The sequence below is a fragment of the Hermetia illucens genome, chromosome 2 (genome assembly GCF_905115235.1).
Source record: "Hermetia illucens chromosome 2, iHerIll2.2.curated.20191125, whole genome shotgun sequence".
Taxonomy (NCBI): domain Eukaryota; kingdom Metazoa; phylum Arthropoda; class Insecta; order Diptera; family Stratiomyidae; genus Hermetia; species Hermetia illucens.
In genome coordinates this window covers 33,795,030-33,807,041 of record NC_051850.1, presented here as the reverse complement: position 1 = coordinate 33,807,041, position 12,012 = coordinate 33,795,030, and the positions used below count along the sequence as shown (strand labels likewise).

Sequence of the window (12,012 nt, the reverse complement as noted above, 5' to 3'; positions counted from 1 at the left end):
TCAGCAATGTGATACCTCTATAATTGCTGCACTGTGTGATATCTCCCTTTTTATGTATGGGACAGATAATGCCTCGTTGCCAGTCGTCAGGCATTGAATCGCTGTCCCATACTTTGAGCATCAGTTGATGAACCACTTGGTGTAATTGGTCGCCTCCATATTTAACCAATTCGGCTGTAATTCCATCGGCTCCTGGCGACTTATGGTTTTCAAGCCGATGAATTGCTGGGACTGTTTCTTCCATGCTTGGTGGTGGCAGCATTTGTCCGTCGTCTTCAGTTGGCGGGACCTCCAACTCGCCGGTGTTTTGGTTGTTCAGTAGTTCATCAAAATATTCAACCCATTGCTCCAATATGCCCATTCTGTCGGAAATTTCGGAGATTTCCCTCTTTGTCTCGGAGTTTTCCCTCTTTGTCTCGGAGTTTTCCCTCTTTGCCTCGGCAGGATGAGCATCGAGGTGTATAAAACTTCATCCTGCTGACTTGTTGGTAAAACTTCCGCGCCTGGTGCGGTTGCTCCCTGTACTTTTATAGTTTACAGACCTGTTTGATCTCCCAGGCTTCCTTTTTCCGTCTTTGAAGTTGCTTCTCCGCTCGACGGAGTTCATGATAAGTCTCTGCACGTGCCCGCGTTCTTTGACAATGCAACATTACTCGGTATGCAGCATTCTTCCGTTTCATAGCTAGCTAACATTCATCGTCAAACCAGCCGTTTTGACTTTTCTTGTGGCCAAGTATCTTTGTGGCCGTATCAATGATAACGTTCTTCAAGTGGTTGTGATGATCATTTGTTGATGCGTCATCTCCAGGATCTTTGTTGACTGCGGTTATTGCGGCATCCATTTCCCTCTTGTAGGTGTCGCGGAGGGCTGTGTTGTGGATGGCTTCAGTATTCACGCTCACCTCATTGTCAGAGGGGATTCTGGGTGGTGTTGTTATTCGAGCTCGGAGCACCGTGCCAATGAGATAGTGATCCGAATCTATATGTCCTGACATTGATTAAGGCTGAGAGGTGACGGCGTTCTATCAGGACGTGATCAATTTGGTGGAAAGTGGTCCCGTCTGGACAGGTCCACGTATGTTTGTGAACCGCTTTCGGCGCATACCAGGTACCTCCAACAACCAGTTCGTGCGGTAATGCTAACTGAATAATCCGCAGTGGGTTATCATTGGTATCCCTATGAAAGCTATGCGAGCCAACTTATAGTCTGAATACGGGCTCTGTTCCTACTTGACCGTTGAAATCTCCAAGTAGAATTTTGATATCATACTTGGGACAGGCTTCGAGGGCCTGCTCAACTGCCTCGTAGAAGGTATCCTTCTCCGACTCTGCAGTCTCCTCTGTAGGGGCGTCAACGTTGATGAGGCTTATATTTCTAAACTTGCCTCGCAACCGCAGAGTGCATAGCCTTTCGTTTATATTTTCAAAGCCGATAAAAGCAGGTTTCATTTTTTGGCTGGCTAAGAAATCTGCTTCGAGCACATGGTTTGCTGGATGGCGGCTATAATATATGGTGTAGCGGCTCTTCTCCATCGTATCTCTTGCAATGGTGTTCCATCAGCCTTATATTGGGACAGGGTATTGGCTAGCTGCTCAACAGCATTCGGTCTGTACAAAGAGCGCACGTTCCATGAGAAAATGCGCAAATTGTTAATCCGTTGTCGTTGCCGGGTTCGTTGTTTTCAAATTCATCCTGTCCGAGGCTCCTTCTGTGGCTACGTAACATCAGTTTTTCGTGTAGGGTGGTGAGCCCTACCCAACCCCCAACCTGAAGGACCAGTTGGTACATTTTCTCCCTTTTTATGTGCGGGAGACTCGCCTTCATCCTTCTCTGTCTGCAGTTTTTCATGAAGAAAGGACTCCCAGCGATCACCACGTGGAGGTGGAAATAGGGTTTGGCAGTTGAGCTGTTGGTATTGGTTCAGCAGGCGTTTTCCAGGTTTTATGCTCCATCGTGAGTACTAATCCACGTTTCGCCCTGGACCTATACTACCCTTTGACCACCGGTAATATACTATTAATAAGTTTATTTGAGCAGATATCGGAATGGAACATATTTTATGGCCTAGATTTCATTTAAACGCACCTTCCTGATTTTTTCGGATTTGTGGGTTGGGTAGTTTCCGAAAACGAGTCCTGTCTCACTTTAAGTGCGTACATTTTGATTCCTTACTCGCGCACTTTGCAACCCACGCCAAAGCTAATATCAATTTCGGAAACAACTAATCGGGACTTTTTATTTTATATGACTATATCCGGTGAAAATTTTTTTAAATCCTCCTTTTGCATGCATGGGGAGTCCCTCTTTAAACTCCACATAAATTTATGTCACTCACTGTATGCATGGGATTTTATAGTTCCCATCTCTCCTCCAAATTTCATTCGGATCGGTTTAACTGTTTTGAAGAAAAGTGCATGTGACAGACTCACAGACACACAGCCACACACACAGTGAATCGATTTTAATAAGGTTTAGTTTGACTCAAAACTTTAAATATGTGTTTTAAAGATAATTTCAAACGCCGTGCAACTTTTCATAGCAATGTCTTCTTAAAATTTTCACCTCCATCGATAATAGAAAAAAGACTTTTGTTTCTTCAGGAAACACACTTGAAGTATTGAAAATTGATATTTTCCAAATATCTCAAATTTTGGTTTTTGGCAATTTAAATTCAAACCCGTTCCCACCTAATTTATAGGGCTCCCCTGCATCATCAATCGTTCCGCGAGAAAATGGAACACGTTCTCTTATTTGCTGCACTCTCAATGGCCATATATCCGACTTGCGTTCAACTTTCCAATCAACTTCAATGTCAAATCGCGCTTGCTCATCGTGTGAGGCCTCACTCCACAAAGTTCCTCAAGTCGGCAGCTCGGCCAAGATCAAGAGTCGTTGGGAAAAGTAGTGCAGATGCTGTCGGTCGTGACGAATCTCCTGTAAATTTCCTTTGCCGTTCGACATCAATTCGTGTCAGATTAGTGTTCATACATTCTTAGCAAAGCAAAGATCCATTTCACAGACGACGGTCGGTTTTCACTTCAACGGCGACACTGGGACGGAAAGCGAGCGCGATGCACCTCGAGAAGCAAACAAAGGAATTACTGAAGCTGCCAGCGCAGGAAGTCAAGGATTGGCTCAGCAACTTCGACGCTATACTCACCGATTGCGATGGTAAGCGATTTTCCGTGCGGAACGTTGTGTTTTTCAGTGAAGAAAATTCGTTGGAAAAGTGAGTGGGCGCCGATCAGCTGGGACTTTAGTCACGTTGACCTTGGGCCCGTGCTGGGACTGGGAAGTTTTCATGCTTGGATTGTCTAGAGTTCTTATGTAAAGGAGTGACGAAACCATCGGAAAATGCGTGAAATGATGACTGACGGCTGGTTTGAGCGATGACTTCGCCCGGATTGGCAAATTGCCAAGGCACCGGCCGGGCAAACTAACCATATAAAGACCTTTTTGACCTTTACCGAAAACGCAGTCATGGTGGCGCGGAGTTGGCTGGCGGGTGCTCGGCTATCTATGGAGGGATTTGGCGAGCATATCAGCTTGTGAATCGGTTATTGAATTGTCATGCTCATTGTTCATGCACGAGGAAATCATCCCCAAGGTTCCCTTATCAGTTTGCGCGCTTTCACGAACTATTCATTTTTTGGTTGCCAATTCCACTTGGCGCAATCTAAGATTTATTGCTTAAGCAAACATGGAGACTTACAAACTAAAGGGCTTCCATCGAACAACTCACAGCGTAATTGCTTCACAAAATATTCCATCGTTTTACGTAAGTTAATGATGGAAATGATAACATCGCTTGATTAGTGTCGGCTCACATTTCCAGCTCAAGTGTGAACCTTACCAGCGGAGTTTTCACATAAGCGTATCGGTCGTGAATGCTTAATTTACAGCTTCAAAATTATGCTCCATTTAGTGGATAAAAAGATATTTCCGGTGTTGCTCAACGCATTGGCGGTAACTGATGCATTGTGTGCATCTTTAATGTGTTCGGAGCCTCAGCAACTATTTTAAATCAAGTTTGTTGGTTTCATATTCCCACACATTTAGGTGGAATGTTTTGTGACGAGAAGTATTTATCTTTCCAAAAAATTTCCCAGAATAATAAGTTTTTCGTTATTGTTCTGAGTCACTTACCTACTATCGTCGGTTTTTGGGGATTTCAGTCAATTTTCGACATTTTTTTACGTCATTCAAGCTCCAAACTCTTGGTATCGAACCAGCGATTATGACATAGCATTATATCCACTGCACTCTTGATACCATGCTTATAGCAATGCTTGAACTGGAGTCGCGTGGCGTTGTATCACCAAATGACTGGCTATCTTGAAGCTCTCCCATTAAGGCGTCGTGGTTTTTTCGGAGTAGGGTAGGCGAATGCGTTTACGCACAGAGAACTAGCCTGCAACCATTTGGCACATTAGTTCAAGCTGGCCCTCCCGCTCTCCCGGCTGTGGGAGCCTGCAAGTTAGGGAATCCCTTTCGCCAACGGGAGGGGAGGAGAGGAAGGGAGCTGTTAGTTTAGGGAACCCCTTGCCATCCGGTCCCTCCGCCGGTCGAGTTCAATTTGCTTCCCAATAAAAAGATCCCGAACATAATGCGCAACATGACTCCAGCTGCCAACGCTCCTCGGCACTTCTCGTACAATGTTGTCTGGAGCGAGCCCCCTTGTGTCTACATAAAGCTGGTGACGTAAGCCGTCCCATCTTTAACAAGAGAAGAAAGTGTGGACAGCGTCGTCCGCCACTCCATTCCAGAACACATAATCAGGAGATCGCGCCTTCCCAATCCTGTGCAGGTAAGACTGAAGACCTCCATGCCTGGTTAGAAGTTGGGTAAGGAAGTAACCAATCTTAAAGCGCGTTTTGTTCAGCCACGGATCTAAATTGTTGAAGAGCCGCGCAGTCCATCTGCCTCTTGGCTCATTTTGCCAAGAGAGCTGCCACTCAGTGACGGTGCGATGATGTTTTTCACGGCTAACCACCTCTCTTACGTTTTAGGTCTTACGGCTGTAGATAGCTTTACGCTCCTTGGCAAAGAGGGCAACGGGGATCACTCCCGCGATCACCATCACGGCCGGTTCTGAAATATACGATCAATAGACGCCACTCGCACTTCTAGTAGACTTCTTCTAGGAGATATAAGGCCCCCAAAATTCGCCATTAGTCGATTTAAGGCCGCGACTCCAGCTGCAACCCTGTCCGCTGCTGTTTTGATTTCCTCGTAGAAGCTCATCTTCGAGTCGAGCATTAAACCATGGTATTTAATCGTTGGTTTTGACTCTATAGTCAATTCGCCGATCGATATGGGACGCTAAGTCTGCTTTGCGCTTGTTCAACAATGCGTCCGGCAACAAGTGCTGCAACGTCGTCTGCATAACTGTCCAGGCACGATTTTTCGAGGATATCGAGTCCCAGCAGACTATCGTAGGAAACGTTCCAGAGATCCGGCCCTAGGCTGATTTCCATCCTCCCCTGGCCTTCTAGCGTCCCATAGAGCAGGGAGCGGTCTTCCAGATAATCCCCCAATATCCTTAAGAGATAGCTTGGCACGTGGAATGAGTTTTCTAATGTACCTAGCATATCTGTCCATCTTACTGAATTGGAGACATTTCTGACATTAATCGTTATGAGGAGCATTACTCGTCGAGATCGGCGGCTGTGTGCCTCGGCTTGATGAACCGCATCCACGACCTCCATAACAGCAGCCACCGTGGATCTCCCTGTTCTGAACCCGAACAGGCTTGGTGATAAGTCGGCAGCGCGAATCGAGTCTACTCCTGATGAGCTTTTCGAGCCTTTCCTGGCCGCGTCAAGCGTATACAGCGGTCGGTGTGCAGACGGCAACTCCGGGTCTCCTTTTCCTTTGTTGATCAGCGCGAGTCTCGCTACCTTCTACCTTCTTCTACCTCCTTCAAGCAAGTGTTGAACGCCCCGAGAAGCAAGCAGCAATTCTCGTGTGCCGAGTTCCACCAATTCGATATCCCTAAAAGCTGCCTGGCGCTATGGCACGCCATCACTCCATCTCAGGCAGGGTCTAGTCTTCTTTTTCTACCATAGATATTGCCCTTATAGACTTTTCGGGTGGGATAATCCTCATCTATACGGATTAAGTGACCCGCCCACCGTAACCTATTGGACCGGGTTTTATCCACAACCTGACAGACATGGTATCGCTCATAGATTTCATCGTTATGTAGGCTACGGGATCGTCCATCCTCATGTAGGGGGCCAAACATTTTTCGGAGGATTCTTTTCTCGAACACGGTTAAGAGTTCGCAATTTTTCTTGCTAAGAACCCAAGTCTCCAAGGAGTACATGAGGACTGGCAAGATCATTATCTTGTACAGTAAGAGCTTTGACCCTATGGTGAGACGTTCCGAGCGGAACAGTTTTTGTAAGCTGAAATAGGCTCTTTTGGCTGCCAACAAACGCGCGCGGATTTCATCGTTTTCTTGGCATTTAATTATTGCAGAAATCAGCACAGACTTCCTTTGTCACTATGGGTTGCCAGTGGATCTCCAAAATATATTCCTGATGCACGTCCAACATTCTTACTTTTGTTTTTGAAGATGGTGCCAGCCTAATCTCTCTGAGCCAGTTAAGCATGATGTTCAGCACCGCATCAGTAGTGTTGATGTGGTGCTCTCTTATCTTTATAAGGTGCGTCCTTGAAAGTTGAAAGTTGAAAGAACTTCTTAAGCAGGGTATAAGCAGACCTTTAGACAGCTGTTGGCCGCCACTTCACATAGTCAGTGGCGAATGGAGACGATTTGGCAACCACAGACTTCCAAATGCCCAGACGATTCTAAATCGAAACCTTGTTCCACTTATCCACGACTTGCACTTTATCGCAGACTGCCGTATTTTATCGACCTTGGATTTAGTCAGAGTATAACACCAAATTCATGTAGCTCCCGAAAACATTCCGAAACGGCAATATGCACACCTTTCGGACTCTTCGAGTTCACTAGGATGACTTTTGGACTGTGCAATGCTGTGCAAACCATTCATCCACCCTGTGCTACGCAACTTCAATTTTTGTTTCGTTTATTTAGATGATGTTCGGATCGTGTTCTCTGAGTCTGAGCATTCAGATCAGCGAGTGAATTTTTCCACGTGCTCTTAAGGCCGGTCTAGTACTCAACGTTAAGAAATGGAAATTCTGACAATCGCAAGTGAGATTCCTCAGCCACTTGATAACCCCTAAAGGTATCCAATTGATTTCGAGTTTCCCGGCTCTGAAACCAGTAGAGGATCTCAGAAGATTCGTACGCATGTTAAACTTCTCTCGTAGTTTCTTGCACGAGGCTGCCCACTATCGATCGATTCTTAACGCTTATCTATCCATCAATAAAAAAATTTCGGTATTCCCTTGAAGGCAGTCCGTTCATAGCGTTCACGAACCATAAGCCACTCGCCTTTGCTTTGAAATAGAAGTCCGACAAAGCATTGCCTCGCCAACTTCAGCACCTGAGCTTTATCAGCCAGAACATTTCCGATATTCAACAGGTTTCTGCAAGGATAACGTACTTGCCGACGTTTTGTTACCTATTGCAGAGATAGAGATCCCTGCCAAGGCTGATTTTCCGGCAATCACGGAGGCGCAGTAGGACAAGGCTGTGGCGCGGCAGGATTTGTAGCATTCGAAATTTATTTCGAATGTTGCGGATGCGGACGGGTAGATGGCGCGGAACTCTCCACTCACTCATTTTCTGAACGCACCAGGGGATGCCGCGCCACAAGGCAGTGCTTCAGAACTTTAGGACCAACTGTGAATGCAAATTTAGGGAGTTTTCTATCTTTGGTTCAACGTCCGGTATATACTGTGAAACCTCAAGGAACCAAAGCCATATATTCCGGCCGATTTCCGCGAGGAAGTATTTCACGCCGTTCACGATATAACGCACCCCGGCATCGGGCAACGAGCGGGTTAAGCAATGCTAAGTACTTCTGTCCGTCCATGAACAGGACATTAATTATTGGGCCAGTGCATCGAATGCTAGGTGCAAGAATACAAAACGTGTGAGGAAAGAGATAGGCGTCCCTCGGTCTACCAAGTGTTTTCAGATAATCCATCTCGACCTAATCGGCTCTTTACGAGACTCGCACGGTTTCAGATATTGGCTCACAATCATCAATAGGTTCACGCGGTGTCCTGAGGCTATACCTTTCAAAGGCATTTCTTCGCAATCTTTTGCCGAGGACCTCTGTCAGGAGGGGAGTGCAGCTCAAACCCTCCTTTCTTTCGGAGTTAGGCAAATTCCTCGGCCTCAAACGCCACCAATGGGATGTTTATCGCTATAAGGGCCCAAGATGACTCTTCTTCGCCGCAAGTCGTACCACTTGTTCTACTTGGGCTTCGGAAAGTCAATCGCGAGGAGTTTGCCTCAATCTCTGCGGAATTGGTATACGAAGAGAACCTGAGACTCCCCATCGGTCCTGTACTTGATATAAGGTTGGGCCTAAATATTACCAGATTGTTGCGATGCTACAATGGACATTTTATGCTTTGATTGATCTTTTGCTAATTTTAATTGTGTAGAGTGCCTGTAGATTCATCATCTCCATGCATGGTTATTTGTCTGAGCTGTTCGGAAATGAGTCAACGTCTGTAATTTTTAATTGTGTCGGGATCATTTTCTTTGTTTAGTTTCAGTTGTTCTTGTTGAATTGTTTTCAATTTTCAGATATTTTTCAAACCTGGTGTTTTTCAAGTACTGTTTGATCTTCGCGATGATATTAATTGGCCAATGGATGAGTAGGATGAGCTCGTAAACTTAGTGGATTGACTTGATAAATTAAATCGGTAAATTTGTCAGCGACTTTTAATATTCCAAAATGTTTGGGAGCATATCTGACTTTTTAGCAGATTTATTAATGGTATGATGAGCTTGTACTTAATCTGTCTCTGAATGCGTTTTTTTCAGATCACGTAATTAGTCACCGATGTTTGTATTCGTTTCTCGGCGCTCTTCGCAACGACTATAGAAATTATTGCGTTATAATATGTATCCACATACTGATACTTATAGAAGCTGTTCAGAAGTTTATAATCTAAGATCATCCTTTTGTTTCTTTTTTCAGGCGTCCTGTGGCTTTATAGCGATGTCATTGAGGGCAGCATTGAAGTGGTCAATAAGTTCATCCACTCTGGGAGGAAAGTCTACTTCATAACAAATAATTCAACCAAAACTCGAGAAGAGTTTCTCAGCAAAGCGCAGCAGATGGGCTTCTGCGTGGATACAGATAAAATCATCTCCACTGCTCATCTGGCAGCGAATTACTTGAAAAGAATGGAATTCAATAAGACTGTCTACATTATAGGCAGTAGTGGAATAAAAAAGGAACTGGATGCTGTCGGGATTTCAAGTTTTGGTGTTGGACCAGATACGCTAAATGGCGGACTGAAGAACTTGGTCGATAATGAATTGAAACGAAACTTGAACAGTGAAGTTGGCGCCGTCATTGTCGGTTTTGATGAACATTTCAGCTTTCCAAAACTTGCGAAAGCTACGTCATATTTGAACAACGCGGAGTGCCTATTTTTGGCTACAAACACAGACGAGCGATTCCCCATGACTTCTTGCGTTATACCTGGTACAGGGTCAATTGTGAGATCGGTCGAAACGGCCGCTGAACGTCCGGCGCTTGTGATGGGAAAACCGAATACAGCTTGTTGTAAACATTTGATCGACGATAAAATTATTGTGCCTGAGCGAACATTGATGATTGGCGATAGGTGAGCAAGCGTATTTTTAGCAAATAGTCATACGTCTTTAAACTAAAACGTATTGAGTTTTATCCTCTTTTTTCAAGTTCACTTGTTGATTCTTAATGTTGAATTTATTTTCGCAATTCGTGTAGGTGTAACACAGACATTCTGCTTGGCACAAATTGCGGATTCCAAACGCTGCTCGTAGGCACTGGTGTGCATAAGATGGAGGATGTACAAAAATGGCAAAAATCAGGAACAGCGGAGGAGAAAAAGCTAATACCCGACGCGTACCTACCCAGATTGGGGGACTTACTGCAATTCATAGACAGTTAGGATTCGCCAAGAATCCTCCAAAACCGATGATTACCGTTGTATACATTTAGCAAAAGTATTTTTTTCACATAAGATTAAACGGTTGAAATATTTATTATATTTTAGTGACACTAATTCCTACGCACTTCTCTCTTGTGTAGCAATTTAACGGATTCAATCTGATTTTCTATTAAATTGTATATTTTTTTTATTTATGGAAAATAGGATAACGCTTATGCGAATTGAATTTAGATCCATGTATATTTTGGATGGTACAAAGAATAAATTGAATGTATGATTGAAATGCTCCTGATTGGTTTTCATCTCAATGGTAGTTATCAGCAAATCGGGTCCCCAAAAACTGTCTTTGCGGTGGGGCTTCATTTTCTTTTTTTTTCAGGAATCAAATGTGCTTTGATCTTCCTTTCTTAGCAGATAAGTTTATTGACTAATGGAATTTGCTTATTTGTTTTGATAAGTCCATTGGTTTGACTAAGGATAGCAAATTCTCAAAGTAAAATTCGCATGGAAGAGAAACCAACCGAGAACTACAGGTTTCTATCGTTTTTCAGCCCAGTTAACACAATTTTGAATTGATTTCATCATCATCATCAACGGCGCAACAACCGGTATCCGGTCTATGCCTGCCTGAATGAGGAACTCTGGACATCCCAGTTTTGCGCCGAGGTCCATCAATTCGATATCCCTAAAAGATGTCTGGCATTCTGACCTACGCCATCGTTCCATCTCAGGCAGGGTCTGCCTCGTCTTCTTTACCTTACCTTACCATAGATATTGCCCTTATAGACTTTCCGGGCTGGATTATCTTCATCCATACGGATTAAGTGACCCGCCCATCGTAACCTATTGAGCCGGATTTTATTCACAAGCTGACTGTTATGGTATTGCTCATAGATTTCGTCGTTATGTAGGTTACGTAATCGTCCATCCTGATGTAGGGGGCCAAGAATTCTTCGGAGGATTTTTCTCTCGAAGGCGGCCAAGAGTTCGCAATTTTTCTTGTTAAGAATCCAAGTCCCCTCTTTGAGAATGCAACATTACTTGGTATGCAGCATTCTTCCGTTCCGTTACTAGCTTACATTCATCGTCAAACCAGTCATTCCGACTCGTTTTGCGGCTGGGGCCAAGTATGTTTGTGGCCGTATGTATGATTACGTTCTTCAGGTGATTGTGAAGATCATTTGTTGATACGTCATCTCCAGGATATCTGTTGACTGCGGTTATTGTGGCATCCATTTCCTTCTTATAGGTGTTGCAGAGGGTTGTGTTGTGTATGGCTTCAGTGTTAACTCTCACCTGATTGTTAGAGGGGATTCTGAGTGGTATTGTTATTACCAACGAGATAGTGATCCGAGTCTATATTGGCCCCCCTATATGTTATCATTTGTATTTTGATATAAGCTATGAGAGCCAACGTATCGCCTGAATACGGGCTCCGTCCCTACTTGGATGTTAAAATCCCCAAGTGTGATTTTGATATCATATCAGGGCAGGCTTCGAGGGTTCGTTCAACTGCCTCGTTTAAGGTATCCTTCTCCGATTCTGCAATCTCCCCTGTAAGGGCGTGAACGTTAATGAGTTTTATGTTTCTAAATTTGTCTCGCAAGCGCAGAGTGAATAGCCGTTCGCTTATGGTTTCGAAGCCGATAACAGCAGGATTTTGGCTGACTAAGAAACCTACTCCGAGCAGATGTTTTACTGGATCGCCGCTATAATATAAGGTGTAGCGACTTTTCTCCAGGAAACCGGTCCCTGTCCAACGCATCTCCTGTAACGCTGTTACATCAGCCTTATATTGGGACAGGGTATCGGCTAGCGCTCTGTCTATTAGAAAATGAAATCCTGGAAGATCTTCTTTGGTGTCAGTCTCAATGTTCAAATGTGGTTCATTTGTTTTGTTGTTCCATCTTCATTGATTTATTTTGATACCTTTTAGTAATTGTTGTAAATTC

At 44.3% G+C, this 12,012-nt stretch overlaps 1 protein-coding gene across 1 annotated transcript; it reads left to right on the top strand.

Moving 5' to 3' along the window:
• Window positions 1–2,777: 2,777 nt before the first annotated feature.
• Window positions 2,778–10,343, top strand: LOC119649034 (glycerol-3-phosphate phosphatase-like). The gene is made up of 4 exons (XM_038050992.1): window positions 2,778–2,937; window positions 3,021–3,172; window positions 9,097–9,751; window positions 9,877–10,343. The coding sequence occupies exons 1-4, from the start codon at window positions 2,912–2,914 to the stop codon at window positions 10,058–10,060; spliced, it is 1,017 nt and encodes a 338-aa protein (XP_037906920.1). The 5' UTR covers window positions 2,778–2,911; the 3' UTR covers window positions 10,061–10,343.
• The last annotated feature ends 1,669 nt before the right edge of the window (window positions 10,344–12,012 follow it).